Raw genomic sequence first — 20,309 nt, 5'->3', positions numbered from 1 at the left:
ATGGCAACAGAACTTTTTGAGTCAGAAGGACCCACAATTCCCAGCACTGGAGGGGACCCAACACAGCTCTCATCCAGCGTAAACTGCTCCTCTCTCCCACTGATCAGTGACAACGCTGCACGGAATGTAACTCCAATAAGCGTGATACAGGTATCATAGATGCTGTATCCCAGAGTCACATTGGGTAGAAGGTTGGGGTTTCTGTTGATCTCATTGATGGCAAAAGCCATTGTCTGGGCCAGTCTGAAGCCTTCAGTCGCAAAACTAACAGACAAAATTCCACTGTAAGGGCGCAGTCACACCGAACTGGAATTTTACCTATGAGGGCGGATTCTGCCAATGCTTTTCAATGGGAACGGAGCAGTTTGTTGCCAACTTGCCATTTGCGGATTTTGTAAAAAATAAACACTTACATTGAAAAGAATTGGCAGAATCCACCCTCATAGGTAGAATTAAACTTCGGTGTGACCCTTTTGCACCTAAGGCTGCTGCCTCTGAGATGTAGTGGAGTAGAAGTAAAAGTACAGACAATTGGAAATACTTCAGTAAAGTAAAAGTACCTTAAAACTGTACTTAAGTACAGTACTTGAGTAAATGTACTTGGTTACTTTACCACTGCAAATTGGTTTAGTAAATGAATGCCTTACTTTGTCATACTACAGTGTCACGCAAAAGCAGCAAAAATAGCCGATCTACAAGCTCACAACGTGTCATGATGTCTGCTACAGTAGGTCTACTATTTGTGTTATTTTTTTAAATAAATGCATTAAGTGTTTAAAGTAAAATATTGAACCAATGAAAAGTATTAAGAGCTTGTGAGTAAATACTACATAACTACATTGGACCAATTGGAATTGGAACATTTTTTTTTTCTAAATCCTGAAAAGTCACGGTTTTGAACATACAAGTGTTCCACCCGACAGCAACAATATGTATCTTGTGTATATAGAAATATAATCCTGGTACTGTCGTGGAATTCTGGATCAATCAGCAATCAATGAGGCACTTTGGAGTCGAGACAATATTCTAGGTAGTGATGATTATGCTTATGATATTTATATATACTGTTTTTAATATTAATAATAATATAATATTATTAAATAATTCAAAGTGTACGTAATGTAAAGTGGTGAGGTTCTCGCATAAGCCCCCCTAGGGTTTCTTACCTCAGCGGCACAACAACTAACTGTCAACTTTGCCATGGAAAGAACTAACATATCATGCATACGCATGTAATCTGTTGTGCAAATCAAATAAATCAAATATCATTGGGAGAAGTACAATAACACTCATGTCGGTGGTAAGGTATAGTTCTGCCAAAAGCACAGGACAGAGATCATAGTTATACTGTAGCTGCTTCAAGGACAAACTGGACCATAACAAGATAGGCTGTGTCAAAACAATAGCTATTAGGCCTAGTGGAGACATCTAGGCTCTTACAAGCTGCCAAATATCATAATGTATTGTAGAGGTATTATACGTGATGGTAAAATATAAAGGTTAGATATAAGCAGCCATATCATTTCTTCCTCAGTACTATCTATCCCAATAAGGTCTGTGTTCTCTTACTTGCTATTGTATATGTGATACTCACTTATAGCAAGTGGGCTCCTGTTGCTTGGAGGTAAAAGTCAGTTCAGGGAAGACAGAGGAGAAGTGAAATGGAAACAAACCACCCAGAACAAAGTCACCAGCCTTGTAAAATCTGTTGAGGTTAAGCTGTGCCTGTAACTCACATGAAGAGGAAGGTGAGGAAGACAAAGGAGAGAAGGACAAGAACAATATCAAGGTCAAGTACATGTATGAAAGCAGGTGTATGTCTAGAGAAGCCCTCATGACTGTCCTCTGTCTAACACCCCCCCTCTCTCTCTAAACCCATTGTCCAGTTGTTAAGTTTTATACACAGAGCTGTGCCATCCCCTGTGCCACCTTATGCCACTGCGTAATCTTTCACAACACCCATCTGGGCAGAGGCAGAAGTAGAGGCAGGGCTTAACATGCATTAGCAATGCTTTCATATCAAAATAATTACCATGTGTGTAATGTGTGCGCCGCAAGGCCCCATGACAGTGACTGCAAGCAACCCTGCTTCACCACCCTGTGGAGGGTGGGAAGGTTGCAGCTCAATAGACTGACTGGCTCGTACTCTGATCAGGCCATAGGGTGGAATGCAAGGATTGGTACCAGCACCACCCAAGCATTGCCATGCAGGAAGCGGCAGCATCCCTCATGTACCGACAGGGACATTCTTGTTGCTGACACAGTTAACAGCAAGAATGCTGTCTCGAGAGAAGCCATTGCAGCCCAAAGTGTCCACGGGCTCAAACGGCTCATGCCGAAAGGCCGTGCGAGGGGCGAACCCTACGAGCACCCTTCGGCAACTGTGTCATTTTTGTGTTGCTCTTCTTTGGGACCGCATGCCCCACTGTGTAACCTAACAGATCCTTGGCGTAGCAACGCGATTATCTTGGGATGAGAAGGGAGCTTACTCCATGGCTTCACACCGATAACCGGTTCCCACCACGCAGAATTACACCTAGGTGTGTAAACGGCCATGCCGTGATACACTGTATAGCGAGCTCCGCCTGACAGCCGCGGCATGCTCCGCTGTGTCATCGAACCTGGCTGCACAGCGAAACTACACCACCGACGTGTGAGCGGTCAGCAATACGCTGTATAATGCGCAAATGGCTGTGATTCAAGGCATGCTCCTGCCAGCACTGTCTGTGTCACTGGACCCTGATCAACAGACAGGACTACACATTAAACAATCAGTGTAATCACGCGCACCTGGGCCTTATATAGCCGGGCATTCCCCATACATATGAAAGATGGAGAGATACAATAGAGAACTACAATATCTACAACGCGTCACAACGTGACACGTTGTGAGCTGTCTTCTAAATCCTAACAGTTCCTAACTTGTGTTTCTATATCAGTGGTTCTCACACTTTCTCATGTCAAGGACCCCCAGAATTATATATTTGGCCGAAAACCTTTATCTCAAAATATTTTGTTCCAGGGACCTCCAGAAGCAAAGATTTGAGTAAAAAAATCGCTTTAAAAGAATATATACTGCTCAAAGAAATGTAGGGAACACTTTGATCCCTTAATTATTTTGAGCAGTGTATATTCAAAGATTTACACACATTTTCAAGATTTTTCAAAAATAGCAGATCTACAAGATCGTCATATCTACTCGTCATATTCGCACTTCGTGCCGCGCTATGAACTTGTATATCTGCTATTTTTGAATAGCATAAAATAATGCTTTTTAGCTCTTATCTAAAATGACACAGATGCTTTCCCGTTTTAATGGGTTGACCAGGGGTATCAAACTTGCACTTTCGGGGCCGCATGCAGCTCTGAAAGGCGTCCACTGCGGATATCCCCCTCCCCAAACCCCCCTTGCTGCTCGTTGCAGGCCACTCGGCACCGCTCTCTCTCTCTCGCCGCTGACTATAGCAGCCTACTTGTGTAAAGTCTATGGTTGTAGCTTGTAGAGGAAAATTACTACAACTACTTGGAGAGATTGCTATTTCTGAGTTCAAGGTCAAGCCTACTTGTCTGATATGCAAAGAGTTACATGTCATCCCAGACCCTGAAATTTTGCCATAGCCAATTGAAATGGAATCAGAAAAATCTGACCCATACATCTTGATCACATGACCCCAGAGATAATGTATATCCATTTGTGTGAGTTTTGGGAAAAAAATCTGTTAGTAGTAAGTAGGAGTTAGAAGGAGTTAGTAGCAAAAAGTGGGGTTTGAAGAAAAGTTTCACTTATTCAATTTCATTTTGAAATGTAATACAGTAGCTCTATTTTAAAATGGCTTATCGGGGCTCCTTAAACAAAAATTGCGTTGTTCGTTTCACCACTCATACCAAATGTTTGTAGCTTACAACTGTAATACCAAGAATTAAAGTAGCTATTCTTCTTAATAAATGTAATAAACAACATTTGTAAAGTGATATACTGTTCTTTCGCACAATGCAAACAGGTTTGACACCCCTTGATAATATTATTAGGAATGTATCAGTTTAACCGTTAAACTGATAAATTCTAAATAATTATCAAAGCATTCTGGCGCCGGCGGCACCCCCGGACTTGCAGCACGACATCTGCTTTGAGAAACCCATAATGTGTCAATCACACTCTCTCACCAGGGTTACATTAACTATTTATTCACCCACTGTAGGTCATGAAATGCACACACGCACGCGCACGCGCGCACGCACACACACACACACACACACACACACACACACACGCACGCACGCACGCACGCACGCACGCACGCACGCACACACACACACACACACACACACACACACACACACACACACACACACACTTGTTTTTGAGAACACCATCATTTTTGTACAACATAACATACAAAAGTCAATGTCACCCTCTTGTGCCCCCTAGAGGAACAGGTTGTTTGTGAGCTCCAGCACCTGGAAAATTACCAGCGGGTCTCTAAACACTTCACTCAACTAGAGAATGATGCAATCTCTCAACTTTCATTGCTAAAACTGGGTGGGTACAATTAGAGAGTTTAAAAAAACAACAACTGCATTGCAGAACCAATCAAAAGGTTTTAGGGTGGTCCTTCACATTGGGGTGGTGACATGATTGGTTTCTAAAGCAGTGGGCGTAGCTTTGTGTTCTCGCTGGTGCTCTTGCAACTATCTTTCATTCAGAAGTGTCCAGACATATCGCTAGGCGCACATCTCTGATCCTCTGACAACAACAGACTATACCCAGGTGGGTACAAATTAAACGTGAGCTGGGCAAGCAAAGGCAGGTGTGTGTGATTCCCAGTGAAGACATCTGGCCCAGGGGTGACGAAATAGTTGCTCAACAGGTGCACTGTTGGAAGATAATTAATTTTAATGTCCAATGAGACGATTGAGTCTAGACCTGACCCTTCAAAACATGCTGACATTAATTAACAAGGACACAGGTGTGCCATGTTTACAACTACTGTAGCCAGGTCTATATTTGTACAGTGTTATAATACAGATAGGCATAGGCAACCATACACCAAAATATTTTTAATGCAAAATACCCCAAATGTAGACATATTAAAATAAACCACATTATTATAATAACCTTGTGGGCTTCAGATCGGAAGGAATCGAGGATTAGTCATGATAAATATTGCTATGAACATTCTAACCAAACACCAAACCTATACTCACTTACATGAGGAAATGGAGAGGGGGTTGACACCACAATACCCCTCTCTACCCCTCACTGATGTAACACATTGATTACAACATATAACACATGAACATCTTGACACATTAAATCCTATAAACACATTGGGCTTCATTCACTATGCTCGGGTCAGCACATATGTTGTACTTATGCGCATATACGCAACTTCCCAGGTTAAGAGTGTGGTAATTTCTTGTCCGTGAATCGTGGCGGACGTACATTCAATCTCACGTCACGTCTGCTCGGGAGCAGACTTATATGTCTCAAACCTTTCGTATATGTTATTAGAATGCCTTGTTCTCCATGCAAAATCAATAGTGCTACCGCTAAACCTCAAATAAAATATTTGTGTGCCAAACATTTGTCAACACATATAAAAGACAAGAAAAAATGTTCTACTAACCATACCAAATTGTAAGACCGACACATCCCCACATGTAAAATGGCCACGAGATCACTTGGTATCTAGACAACGCGGGAGCACGGTGTGAATTACCCACTGCGTCAGGGGGACAATATACCGACGAGCACTATTTGCGGCAGAAGATCCTATACCACTATTTGGGGATTTAGCATTGCGCAAGGGCCGTTCCCGTGCAAAGGTTGCTATCTTCGGACACCAGCCTTATCCCTAGAACACCTGCGCCACCTGTTACATTATGTATAGGTGTGGTTTGGGCGTTACAATAATAAAACCCGACTTAAAATATTACGTTGGGTGCGATTTCACGTTGGCCACGTTGACCACCTCCAGCCATAGTCAGTTCTGTTAATAACTCACCATTTGTTTTGGTCACAGGCCGGCCATAATCTCATCACAGACAAACAGCTGTAATTTTAGCAGTCCAGTCAGTAGATATTCCTTGTTCGTCATTAAAGGGATACTTCACTTTCACATAAAATAAACATTAAAAATATATATAAAAAAAATGAAAGAAGTTATGGCAAAATAAAGGCCCCCTCACACATTAGTAGGACACTCTAATGCGTGAGGGGGCCATGAATTTTCCATAACTTTTTTCATTTATTTTTTATATATTTTTTAAATGTTTCCCCGGCCCGAAAGTGAAGTATCCCTTTAAGTAGGCATACAAATCCATAGCTGTCCCTCTTAACACACATGACTCATAGTGCAGACTTCTACTTTGTGTTCCCTTCTCTTCTCTTGGTCGTCATCTATCTAAACAAGTCGATATGTTTGTGTTGCAGGAAAGATGACCTTCATATGACCCTAATTGATAATCAACCTCTGGCCACGCAGAATTCCTAAGATTTCAAGATGGCCACCACCAGTTTACAAAATGGCTACAACTGGGCCAACGTTTTGGACTATATCACTTTGCTGTGGCTGTAAATCTTTGATTTCCCCCTTATTTTGATATAAGAGAATATGTTCTGGAGGTACTTCTACCAAGTAAGATAAAAAATAACATTAGGTTCCAATATGGCGGCATATTTTCCTATAGAGCATCGCAGTTGCGGCCACTTCCGGGTTCCACTGCAAAATACTCAATGCATTTTTCCCATTGACATTTCCGAAAATATTGATATCAATTATTTTAAGCCTAGAATCAAGCCATCCAGGGTCCTGGTGAATCATGACCATAAAACGTTTGATTATGTGAAAAAACTTTTTTGAAAACGGCAATACAAAGGGTATTTATTAAATATAGTATATCATATAATTAAATATAAAATAAAATAAATCACATAAAAAAAAGTTTTATGGTCATGATTCACCAGGACCCTGGATGGCTTGATTCTAGGCTTAAATTAATTGATATCAATATTTTTGGAAATGTCAATGGGAAAAATGTATAGAGTATTTTGAAGTGGAACCAGGAAGTGGGCGGGAACTGCGATGCTCTATATGGCTGCCGATAAATTGCAGAAATGTAATTTTGTTGGTTGTCTCCGCCAGGCCGAAAGGCATGGCGAGAGAGTATGTTTTACCCCCTGTCCGTCCGTACGTCCGTCCGTACGTCCAGCTAATCTCCGGCACCGTTGGCCCAGTCGCTGCGAAACTGTGCACACCCACTCCCTGGATGCCAATTCAGAATCTCTGCCCCACGTTTTTTACATGGGCCTGTTATAGCGCCACCAGGAGGCCGATTTGTGCAAAACCCATTTTTTCCCATTACTCCTACAGCTTTTAACCACACGTCATGCAAATCGGTACTCAGTATCTCTATAGTCATGTGATCAACCCGGATATGTCCGATTTCCCATATTCCATCCTCATTGGCTAAGGTTGGCTTCCAAAGTTTGCAGAATTGGTCCGTTTTGAACAAACTGCCTCAAATCATGAACGCAGCTTGCCATTTCCATAAAATTGCACACGCACATTCCCACTAGGCCGAGGAAGAAATGCCATTTGAAATTTTTCAAATCAGCCTCATGGTGGCGCTATAACAGGCCGATTTGCATTTTTAACTATAACTGCACGGATCTGCGTGAAACTTTGCAAGCATTCTCCCTAGAGGTAAAGGAAAAACCTTTGCCATGCATTTTTCACATCTGCCTTTTAGAGCGCCACCAGGAGGCTGACTTTTGGAAAACAATTTTTTTGCTATTACTCCTTCACATTCTGTCCAAAAATCACACAAATCGGTACACAGTATCTCTATAGTCATGTGATCAAGATGGAAGTGTCCGATATTTCATATTCCATCCCAATTGGCCAACATTGGCTTCCAAAGTTTGCTGGATAGGTCCGTTTGAACAAAATGCCTCAAATCATGAACGCAACGTGCGATTTATGTGAAATCTTGCACACACATTCCCACTAGGCCGAGGAAGAAATGCCACCCTTTTCACATTGGCCTGTTATAGCGCCACCAGCAGGTCTAATTTAGCTAAACACATTTTTGGAACAAAATGCCTCAAATCATGAATGCAGTGTCCGATTGCCATGCAAGGCCTAAGAAGAAATGGCATCATTTTCACATTGCCTTATTATAGCGCCATCAGGAGGCCACAATAACCTACCTGACCTGGCGGGGACCTGTGCTCCGAGGAGCACTTTTTCTAGTTGCTTCTGTTTTCCCTTATAGTTATGGTGAATAACTATACCTCGGTGTCTCTGATACCTCTGTGTTTCAGCCGCAGTTGTCCCGGGGAGCGACCCGCAGTCGGCACCACAGTGTGTGCCTCGCCAACCCACCGTTCCGGAGGTATCGCCCGTTTTCTGCTGAAAATCGAAGATCTACAAGTGTAAAACTTGGCGGCCGGGGGACCCCCGTCGACAAGGGGACCACGGTGGTGGGGTCACAAGCTTGGGCTTGTAGATCTGCTATTTGCCGCAGGAGGGGGGGAGGCAACGGGCAATGGTAGTTTGGGGGAGCACATGCTCTCTTTGGCTTCATGGTTTAGGCGCCAGTGTATGTATACATTATATAGGCCTATAAGAACAACAATAGAACAACAACCTAAGAACAACAATGGGTGAAAGGTTGCCAATGTAGACCCTGGTAAGATAGTGCCATTGACACATTACACATGCAATTATTTTTATATGAAAGCATTGCTAATGTATGTTAAGCCCTGCCTCTACTTCTGCCTCTGCCCAGATGGGTGTTGTGAAAGATTACGTAGTGGCATAAGGTGGCAGTGGGGATGGCACAGCTCTGTGTATAAAACTTAACAGCTGGACAATGGATTTAGAGAGAGAGGGGTGTTAGCCAGAGGACAGTCATGAGGGCTTCTCTAGACATACACCTGCTTTCATACATGTACTTGACCTTGATATTGTTCTTGTCCTTCTCTCCTTTGTCTTCCTCACCTTCCTCTTCATGTGAGTTACAGGCAGAGTTTAACCTCAACAGATTTTACAAGGCTGGTGACTTTGTTCTGGGTGGTTTGTTTCCATTCCACTTCTCCTCTGTCTTCCCTGAACTGTCTTTTACCTCCAAGCAACAGGAGCCCACTTGCTATGGGTGAGTATCACAAATACAACAGCAAGTAAGCAACACAGACCTTGTTTTGATAGATAGTACCAGGATTACATTTCTACAGAGATACTATTGTCGCTGTCGGGTGGAAACCTTGCATGTCCAAAACCATGACTTTTCAGGATATTGAAAAAAATTGCATGTTTCCAATTGGTCCAATGTAGTTATTACTCACAAGCTCTTAATACTTTTCATTGGTTCAATATTTTAAAACCTACAGACTCACTATTAAACACGTTTCATTTTTTTTTACAAAATTCGCGTAACATGGCAACAAACTGCTCCGTTGCCATTGAAAATAATTGGCAGAATTCGCCCTCATATGTAAAATTCTAGTTTGGTGTGACTGCGCCCTTACAGTGGAATTTTGTCTGTTAGTTTTGTGGCTGAAGGGTTCAGACTGGCCCAGATCATGGCTTTTGCCGTCAATGAGATCAACAGAAACCCCAGCCTTCTACCCAATGTGACTCTGGGATACAGTATCTATGATACCTGTATCACACTTGGAGTTACATTCCGTGCAGCGTTGTCACTGATCAGTCGGAGAGAGGAGCAGTTTACGCTGGATGAGAGCTGTGTCGGGTCCCCTCCAGTGTTGGGAATTGTGGGTCCTTCTGACTCAAAAAGTTCTATTGCCATCTCTAGAATGTTAGGTTTGTACAGAGTGCCCATGGTAAGTCTCTCACTTGAATATCATTTTACCACAACCTATTTTGTATGTTTCATTTTGGTGTTTTGGCTATTTACACCAGTGGTTCCCAAACTTTTTTGCGCAATATTTGCCTGGGACCTAAACTAGTGAAAATAGCAAATCTACAAGCTCACAACATGTCACTTTTCACTACTTCATAAATGTTGTTTTTTTATTACAGTTTTTAATGTGAAATATTTCATTTTATTTATGAAATAACTTTGACAAAATGATTAAAAGGGAATGTTTAAGTTTGAAATACATTTACTTGCAGCAGAGCCTGTGAGCAGAGAGGGCAGGTTGTGAATGGAGTGTGGAGCAGGTTTTCAAAAGGTCGGAGCCACAATGCATCTGTGTTAGAAGTTTGATTCATTGTACCGACCTGTGTAGGAAATCTATAGCCCTAAGTTTGGCCCATCCCAGGGTCAGATGTATCTGTAAGACCTCTTGTCCTCCAGCCTTTGTAACCTTTTTGTTTAGTATGCTAGTTTTGCCATTCGTAAACTTTGAGTCCTTCAGTTGTGTTTACATTTTGAAATCATTCTTTGTCAATACTTGATATGACTATGTAGGAGTGTTTGGTACTTTTGTTTGGTTCATCCTTGTTTGTTTCTGTTTTTTATTAGTTTAGGTAAGTAGGTTAGTAAATTGTATTTTATTTCTATCTTTTTGGTCAGGGGTTTATGTTAGGGGTTTCCTGAAGTTTATTGTCACTTGAAACAAAGAACAAAGAAAATGGAGCTTTTTAGTCTCTGCTAAAAAATATATATACAATCAATTTTTGAAATTTTGAAATAAGCTGTCGTCCTCCATTATTGTGTTGCACTCCCTACCATAGACAGGGGTCGCAACATAATTTTGGGTCTGTCTAAATTACCCCTTACATATTCTGTTGACATTCACATTTTGAGTAGTTGAATTTGTTTTGTTTGTTTCGTTCTGGTTATTAGTCAAACGCTTTGCTTCATTTGAGATTGGCAGATTATATAAGGTGTTCTATTTTGTGTAATGTAGATGGGTTTGCATACTCTCCCCCGACTTTGAATTCCCACTGCTGAAAAATGTGAAAACTGCGCTAAAGCAGAGTTAAGAGTGATTGCTAAAATGTCTGTCCCAACAGGTGCCAACAAGGCCCAATTAAGGTTGTGTGTAAACGACAGCTTACTGATAAGGGGATCCTGGAGTTGTCAAATGCCGAGCCAGCAGTGAGTACAGAGTAGGCCTTAAAGTTTGACGGGTCACCTGCCCCTCAGCATAAAGCTGGTGCTTCATATGTTAAAATGGTATTGGCATGACTCTGAGGAAGGTCAAAACGAAAGACCGAAACGTCAGTCACTCTGTATACTTGCACCTAAATTATAAAAGGCTTAAAACTGTCCGAGCTGCTCCAGCGTTGATCTCTTGAGTATTGGCAGACCCTTTTTAACCCTCACATACATTTGTTTGTATTATGCCAATGTTTTTTTATGCATTTATGCCACTCAGGCTTTGTAATACAGCCTCCACGTTACAGAAAACAGCGAGGTGTACCTCATGTGTTTAGCAGTTTATTCCAATCACTGATTTGAGCATATTCACACCTTTGGAGGTTGAGGGAGACCAACCTCAATTTGTTTTGAACTTGAAATGGTGAGTTTGGCTTGGCTTATGTCTCCCGCCTTTTGCCCGTCATGGTGGAAACTTTTGGGGGTGAAGTTTTCGTTAGGGAAGGGGGTGTACAGCCGTATTTTGTATTTGCATTAATTATTATTATTTGTATTTTGTTTATTTTGGGATAATTATAGTTGGAATATTGTTGGATTATTTGTGGCTTGGGTTATATTGTTGCTTTTCTGTATTTCTTGTAAGGTGGCAAATGGTGTGAATGCTGTGAGAATGGCTGTGGTGCTGATGTGACTGGAGTGGCTGATTGCATTCAGGCTGTGATACAGATTGACAGGTCCAGCCTCTGGCCCTGTTTCCTGCTCTTATTCGTCTCCCCTGTATAAAAATAAAAGCAATTCATTTTTTAAACTACTGTTGCCCTCCATTATTATGTTACCTTCCCTACCCTAGACTGGGGGTCGTAACATTATATATATATATATATATATATACTCCCCGCTCAGCTCACATGCTTTGCTTGCAGGGGACACAAAAATAATAACAATAATAATAAAGATGTAGTACAGAACAGATGTTTTGTGCCTTTTCCAGGTAAGTTACTATGCTGCTTGCTCCTGCCTGAGTGATCTGACTCAGTTTCCATCCTTCTTTAGAACAATACCAAGCAATGCCTTCCAGGTAACTAACTTCTACACACAATGAATGTGTTGGTGCGGAGGTGTCTATTAGTTCATGTTCCACACATGTGGCCCCACACATGTGGCCCCATCTGACCACTTAACACAGGCTCCCTTGTTAACCCATTCAAACCGGGAACGCATCTGTGTAATCACTTTATCCATATTTTATACTTTGGCTATTCAAAAATAGCAAATATACAAGCTCATAGTGCGGCCAAATACATATCATTTTGGGGGTCCTGGACATGAACAAGTTTGAGAACCACTGGTGTAGGACATTCATTGACTTGCCAATATGTGGCAAGTCACTTGCTCTCCTTTGTAAATGTAGAACATTTGATTAAATGTTGCACTAGATATTTTTGACAAGCTGGTTTCACCAGTTACAGTATGTTATACACGTGTTATATGTCAGGGGGTTTGAAAAAAAACATGATGTCACAAAATGACAATTCCTCAAGTGCATTCTAAAAGTAAAAATAACTAGGTACCTGTATTTATAAGGTGTATGGTGAGTTGGGGAGGTACCCAATTTGTATTTTAGTTAAAAAGAGACTTATCGGCTATTGGGGCCGGTTGATCGAAGGCAAAGAGAGTACATTGAGCCGAATAATGTACAACTGTCTGCTTAACCTGTGTAACACAGATGTATATATACCGTATGTCACCATGGGTCTCACAAGTGAAGCAGATACTGGATGGTCTGTCTTACCTTTGGCTGACTCAGAAATGTAATAACATTGACTGGTTGAAACTAACTGTTGAACAGAGGTTGAAAGGTCATCTCTTGCTAAAGTGCTAAAAGTGAACTTAATTAGTATGACATCATGTGACACTTATGTAGTTCAAACAAGAGTTGAAGTTAGAAAAATACCTGTTGTGTGAAAACCATAAGTACAGACAGGCCATTTGTAATATTAGGGTGAATAACACGAGAATTCCAAAGGTTACTGCATGGCAGATATAAAGGGCTGTTGAGAAGTCAGAGGTTGTGCAATTTATGGAACGAGTAGGGGATGAGTTTTACGTTTTGTTTGAGTGCAAGAATATTAGCATTATGAATTTTAGACAGAAATATCTGCCAAAGTACTAGGCTATATAACTCACCCATCTTAGAGTTCTCAACGGGCCTAACTGGGTCCTACTGGGCCGGCCCTAGGCTCTGCTTGGCCCGAACAGTTACCATACTTTTAGGCCGGAAAACCTGAAAATTTGTCGTTATGTGCGTAATGTCCTCAAAGTCACGCATTCAACAAGCTTTGAACTGAGCAGATTGGACCTTCCGTTACAGAGATAATTGCCAAAACATCTTGAAAACGTCCACTTTCGCAGATTTTCGCCATTGTTGCCCGTTTTTCTTTAATAACACGGGCTAGGAAGGTCGGACGGCGAAAAATTAGATACCTGAGTAAAGTTCACTTTGAGCTGCATCCAACACGTCCACTGCCATTTCCGTTACCCTTACCCTTACGCCTTATATACCGTTAGGCCGCTAGGGGCAGATGAAATTTCTTTTTTGGGGGTAATAGTTTTCTCTTTTTTTTTCTTCACGGAACCCGAGGCTTGGCCCGGCCCCACTAGCTAGCATAGATTGTGGGCCCGGCCCGGCCCGGCCCGAAAACGTTGGGTCGGGTAAGGCCGGGTTCGGGCAGAAATTGAGAACTCTAACCCATCTATGTTGAAATAAATTGTATTATTGCAATCTGATAAACCAAAAGTAATTCTAAATTGGGTGCTTTTCTGAAAAACGTTCTTCTTCCGTTCAAATAATGCATGCCATGCCTTTTGCTACGTCTGTACGAACATTGTTATGTATTGTAGGCCTATATTAGCCTGGCTCCACCCCCTGAATCGTTTGCCTCGCATTCAGGGTCTAGTGACGCTGTCGAAGGCGGGTGTTTCTTTGTTGAAAATGTGTACGACGAATCGGGATCGGGATAATCCAGTATGAACCAATTGCCAAAGAGTCCCACTTTGGCCACGCCCCCATCTCAGAAATTGGCTGCAATGAGAGGGCTTTCAGACTGAATAATGGAGTGAAACGAAATGAAAATTCAGTCTGAGTGTCAGGCTAGGCCTATATTTATGAATCTGTGCTCCAAACCATGTGAACATGTTCCTGAGTTAAATAAATTATGATGATGATGATGATGATGATGATGATGAATAATCTAACCCTAGTATTCATCCCTCCATTCTTTCAGGTGCGAGCTATGCTCCAGATGATGAGGCGGTTTGAGTGGACTTGGGTAGGCGTGCTGTTTAGTGATGATGAATCTGGCCGCGATGCTGCCCTGTTATTCCAGTCTGACCTGGTCCAGTCTGGTCTGGGTTGTGTGGCTTATGCAGAAGCTCTGCCCTGGCACAATGACCCGGCTAAACTTCAGAGGATTGTCACTGTGATGAAGACATCCACAGCTCGTGTGGTCATTGCATTTTTATATTTGATCTATATGGATAATGTCATGGAGGAGGTTTGTGTCATGATACATGTTAATTTCATAATTTTAAGGAATCTGAAATTAGTTACATTTAAGTAAATCCCTTCATACATGATCATGAGTTCAACTATAAACAAAAGAATATGAGCAGGTGTTCTGAGTCTCTGATTAGCGGTCCGTTATAGAGCTCATCGGTCATTATCCAGAAATAATGACAGATGATTGACCAATCAGAATCAAGCATTCAACCAAGCTGTGTAATAAAGTGAAATATTGATTTTTGTATTTTTTTTTATCTTGATGATTACGACATATAGCTCATGAAAATCAAAAATACAGTATCTCAGTAGGGCGAAGCTAAACCGCCAAGCTGACGGGAGTCCACGTCCCGCCTCGGCTCCTTTGGCCGGAGGAGGACACCCCAGTGCCTGGGGTCTTTTTTCTACTCGAGGCCGGGGGTCGCGGACGGGGCCTACCGGAGCTACTACTGCCGGGACCCGGTTTGCCGCCCCCGTTTCAAGGCTGTTTTCCGCTCTGTTGCGCTCGCCAAATTACCGTTTAGGCCTATGTTCGGTGTTAGACTTTTTAGCCGGCCACGGATGGTGTGCTCGCGGTGGGGTGAAGAACGGTCCGGGGTGGACCCGTTTTGTAGCCGGGCAGCGGCGTAGAAGAAAATTGCCCTCCTTTTTCGATATGACAGATTTTACAATCGTACTGTAGCATAATTATATGTATGTGTGTGTGTTTAAATCAATTATGTATTTATTTCAACACAATCAATAGGTGGTAAAGCAGAATGCGACAGGTCTGCAATGGATCTTACCTGCCACTGCAGCTTGGTGGAACGACCTTAATCTCCGGTCTCCTCACTTCATGCCGTACTTAAGGGGCACCCTGGGTTTTGCCATCCGTCGTGGAGAGATGCCAGGTCTCAAGGACTTCTTGTTAAAAATACATCCTGACAATGACCCAGACAACAGCCATGAAGATAACATAGTGAGTCTTTTGTTTAATGTTGTATTTAAGCTGCAAATTCTGTGATTTTATGTATTTAATTGTTGTTTCTTCAGGTGAGGCAGTTTTGGGAGCACACATTTCAGTGTAAATTTGCACCCCTTCCATCAGAGTGGGTGGATGCTGATGGAAGGGTGTGTACTGGACAAGAGGACCTAGGAACAGCGGAAACTACACTTGTGGATGTCTCTGACCTCAGGGCCGACTATAATGTGTACAAGGCTGTATATGCTCTGGCCCATGCCCTCCATGACATGTTGCAATGTGTGCCAGGAAGAGGGCCTTTCACTGGGCACAGCTGTGGCAGTTTGCAGACAATACAGCCATGGCAGGTGAGATATTAATTCACAGTTCGTCTGTGATGTTTGTAGTTTGATTCAAAGTTAGAATAATAATTAAAATGTAAATATGACATTGGTGAAAACAAGAAAAATGGACATACAATATATACAGTAGGATTGTTCGTATATCATCAAGGTGGTCTGTAGGGGGCAGGTGATAATATATTCTTCTGAAGGTGGTCTGTATAGGGAGCAGGTGGTAACTAGACGCGGCGCAATTCTGGGAAATTGCAAAGTGTGGTTGCGCCGACGCCGGTAGCGGGTCGTGGCCGCCTGGACTCCAGGGATACGCCGGGAGGAATACCGTCGGAGGTTGCGCGACGTGCCATTCGAATCGGGTGCCGATCGGATCCTGCCTTCGTGATACGTGCCGTTTAGATTTTAGGAAATAGGCCCCTCCCACTAAATAAATAGGCATCTCCCACAAATGTAACGGGCCAATAATATTGCCACGTCACTCCTGATATCGCTTTTATTTCATTTTGAGAGGATTGATCCCCCCAAAAATCATGTTTTTGCATCAAACGGTTACGTTTTGTGCATTTGTGGCGCTCCCTATGGGTCAAAGTGGAAATGCTTTGGGGATACTTTGGGGATTCGTTGAGTAAACGACATGTGAGTAAACGACATGTGATTCAAATTTGGGATTGACCAGACGTTTCGTTCGTGATTTCTGGCATTTTTGGTAAAACGGGCCCCTCCCACTAACTTTGGAAGCCATTTACGGACGAACGGTACAGACTATCAAAATGCCGTTTGGAAATTTTTATCGCATGGGCCCAAAAATCATGTGTACCGATTTTTGTGAAATTTGGACAAAATATGTGGGAAGAGGAGCTAAAAGTGTGTTTTGAAGAAAATTCGAAATGGCGGAAATTTTATCCTGACGCAAATGGGCGTGGCCTATATGGGGAGTTGTGTCATGACCCAAGGAATTTAGGGGGAAAAAAGATTTTTATTATACGACCTACGGTTCAAGAGTTATAAGCCAAAACGTAAAGTGGGCTGTTATAGCGCCACCATGAGGCCGACTGGTTTAATTGTTTTTTTTACACACTTCCTTGCTGCGCTGTCTGCAAAGCCCCACTTCATAATTATTTGAAGCAGCCGGCCCCAGTATGTAGGTGGTTCAACAGGGTCAATTGCCGGCACGGTACAGTAGGTCTTCACCTTTAGAGTAGATTAGATGTCCTATATTATCCACAAGGGGAAATCGTTTTGCTCGGGTCAACACATACACTCAAGACAATAAATAAATCTACTCCACCATTAGAACACCCAGCAACAGACATTAAAAATAAGAAGTACTACAATTTACAGCTATAAAATGTATGTCTAATTTTAAAAAGGGGTCTTTAAGAAAACAAGATGTTTTAAGACCCCCTTTCAATGCCCTGAAGTTAGTAACCCCCTCCGCACGCTAGCACATACGCACACACACACACGCACACACACACACACACACGCACACACAGAATACACTACATGTTGTGTTGTACTATAAATACTGCAACGGTGTAGTTATTTCAGCATTTCCTGTCAATGTAACTAGTGTATACTGCATACAGTATATTTTTTAAGTCTCTCTCCTCTATGATTTGCTCATCACTATTTCTAGCTTGTGTATTACCTGGAAAAGGTCAACTTCACCACATCATTTGGTGATCGTGTATCATTTGATGAGAATGGTGACGCGTTACCTATCTATGATGTCATGAACTGGGAGTGGCTCCCTGATGGAAGCACAGAGTTTCACAATGTAGGTGTGGTCAAGAAGTCATCCTCCAGAGATGAAGAACTCATCCTGGACGAAGACAGAATCTTCTGGAACTTTGACTCCCGAAAGGTAATTTCAGCTTTTCTAAAATAACTCATGTTGAGCTCATGATGTGAATGTAATTTAGTTTAGACTGAAATTGATCATTGTTGGTTTCCTCTTTAGCCTCCTCGGTCAGTGTGCAGTGAGAGCTGTTCCCCTGGAACCCGTGTGGCCAGAAGGAAAGGAGAACCCGTCTGCTGCTTTGACTGCATTGCTTGTTCTGAAGGAGAGATCAGCAATCAGACAGGTTGGTTTATATTACTGGTCCATACCTAGGGTTGTTCACACCCAAACTACGTGCAGACTTTAGACTTGAATGGATGGATGGATGGATGGATGGATGGATGAAAGCTGTATTTCGAACATGCTAAAATTAGACAACAAATTTAAAAAAGCAATATAATATGAATACAAATATAAAAACAAGCCTCACAGGCAACAACACAATACTATAATGCTACATGTTCTAAAAGGAGTAGTAAAGTTACATAATCAGTTTCAGATCGACATACAAACCAGCTGCATGAAAAAATGCATGCGAATGACCCCGTGCACCGGATGTGTAGCCTACTGGAATTTCGTCATTTTAAGGGCAAGGCCACTTAGCCTTTGGTGTCGTCAATTCTTTGATGGCACAAAGGCCAAATACCAGGGTAGAAAGGCCATCAAATAAAACAATGATTTCAAGTCCACAGAAATAATGGTTTGAACTTGAAGGCTAAAGCCACACTATGTAGTTTTGGGTATCAGTGGCCACTTTGGGCACATGTTTACGCAAACAGATTTTAATGGTGAATAGTTACATTTATTAAAATGTGTGAGAGACTGTCACAGGAAGAAGTGGTTGTATTACTATTTCTCAACAACAAACACAACCAATACGCAACAGGAGTGTGCAACATACTGCACACGGTAGATTCATTGATGATTCCCACCCCTATCTCCACTGAAAGTGGTTTAATTGAGTGAGAGAAATGCTAATTAACAGCTTGCATTTGGGAAAGGTATAGAATTGTCGTCTTCACTCCCTGCATATGATGGTCAAAGCCTGCATTTCAAATCGATTGGTCAACCCATTGAGGAGAAAAATGGAGGAGGGCATTTCCACCCACAGCACAGAGACAGGTTAAATATGGGAAATGTCAATTATCGGTTTCCTCACTCCAAGAGCTTTCCACATTCATATTCATAGGCTAGGAGGATATAATATGATTAGAAGGATAGTAGGATGGCAATGTAGGTTATCTTTAGGACGATACTTATCTGTCTCTTTAACCTTGCTGTTGTTGTTAGATTCTGCAGAGTGCACCAGTTGTCCAGAAGATTTCTGGTCCAATCCCCAGCATGACCAGTGTATCCCTAAGAGCAGGGAGTTCCTGTCCTACCATGAGGACCTGGGTATCTCCTTGACAGCCATCTCATTGCTAGGCACACTTATCTGTGCCATTGTCATGGGAATCTTCGTCTATCATCGAGACACACCCATGGTGCGCGCCAACAACTCAGAACTCAGCTTCCAACTTTTGCTGTCACTCAAACTGTGTTTCTTGTGCTCACTTCTGTTCATTGGCCGTCCCAGGCTCAGGACTTGTCAGCTGAGGCATGCAGTATTTGGGATCAGCTTTGTGCTGTGTGTCTCGTGTATCCTGGTAAAGACTATGGTGGTGTTGGCTGTGTTCAAATCCTCCAAGCCTGGCGGTGCAGACATTATGAAGTTTTTCGGTGCTATGCAGCAGAGAGGAACAGTTCTGGCACTTACTTCCATCCAGGTAATAATCTGCGCAGCCTGGCTTTTGTCTGCCTCGCCAACTCCTCATAAAAACACACAATACCACAATGATAAGATAGTCTATGAGTGTGCAGTGGGATCAACAGTTGGTTTTGCCATGTTACTAGGTTATATTGGTTTACTGGCACTCCTCAGCTTTGTCCTAGCATTCATGGCAAGGAATCTTCCAGACAACTTCAATGAAGCCAAGTTAATCACTTTCAGCATGTTGATCTTCTGTGCTGTGTGGATAGCCTTCATCCCAGCATATATCAGCTCTCCAGGCAAATATGCGGATGTAGTGGAGGTATTTGCTATTTTAGCATCTAGTTTTGGTCTATTGTTGGCACTGTTTGGACCAAAGTGTTATGTGATACTTTTGAAACCTGAGAGAAACACTAAGAAGTCCATCATGGGTCGCGGTGCCACCAAGACATAGAAGCAGAACTTCAATGATGCTCACAAATCCAGTCAGAGATGCAAATCTATTATCATAAAGCCAGTTGGTGAAAAGTTGATTACCCTCCCTGCTACCTTAAAGGGTTAGTTCAGATTTTGAGTATTTTCTCTAGGAAATACTTACCATTAATGTAGTGGTTGCAAAGGTATTAATTGATTGCCCGAGTCCCGTGGTCAGAGTTATGGTCCGGTTCTGATAAATATGAAGTAGTTCCGGTAGATTAGTAGATTAGTAGATTTGGTGGCTCATTCAAAATAAATTAATTAAAAAAACTAGCGTCATTTGTATTGTTGACCTATTTCTACCATATAGAGCA

General features: G+C 42.2%; 1 protein-coding gene across 1 annotated transcript; it reads left to right on the top strand.

Moving 5' to 3' along the window:
- On the top strand, positions 1 to 19,972 carry LOC308101354 (extracellular calcium-sensing receptor-like; the record flags this gene model as incomplete). The annotated part of the gene is made up of 10 exons (XM_080450778.1): positions 1 to 78; positions 8,327 to 8,397; positions 9,553 to 9,847; positions 12,062 to 12,148; positions 14,355 to 14,571; positions 15,427 to 15,587; positions 15,746 to 15,937; positions 17,565 to 17,792; positions 17,889 to 18,012; positions 19,059 to 19,972. 10 exons carry the CDS (start codon positions 1 to 3, stop codon positions 19,970 to 19,972), a joined length of 2,367 nt encoding a protein of 788 aa, XP_080306904.1.
- Positions 19,973 to 20,309: the final 337 nt, after the last annotated feature.

The sequence above is a fragment of the Gymnoscopelus braueri genome (assembly GCF_963280865.1).
Source record: "Gymnoscopelus braueri genome assembly, chromosome: 15".
NCBI lineage: Eukaryota > Metazoa > Chordata > Actinopteri > Myctophiformes > Myctophidae > Gymnoscopelus > Gymnoscopelus braueri.
Note: the sequence above shows the minus strand (reverse complement) of the source record. Positions and strands in the feature narration are given on the sequence as shown.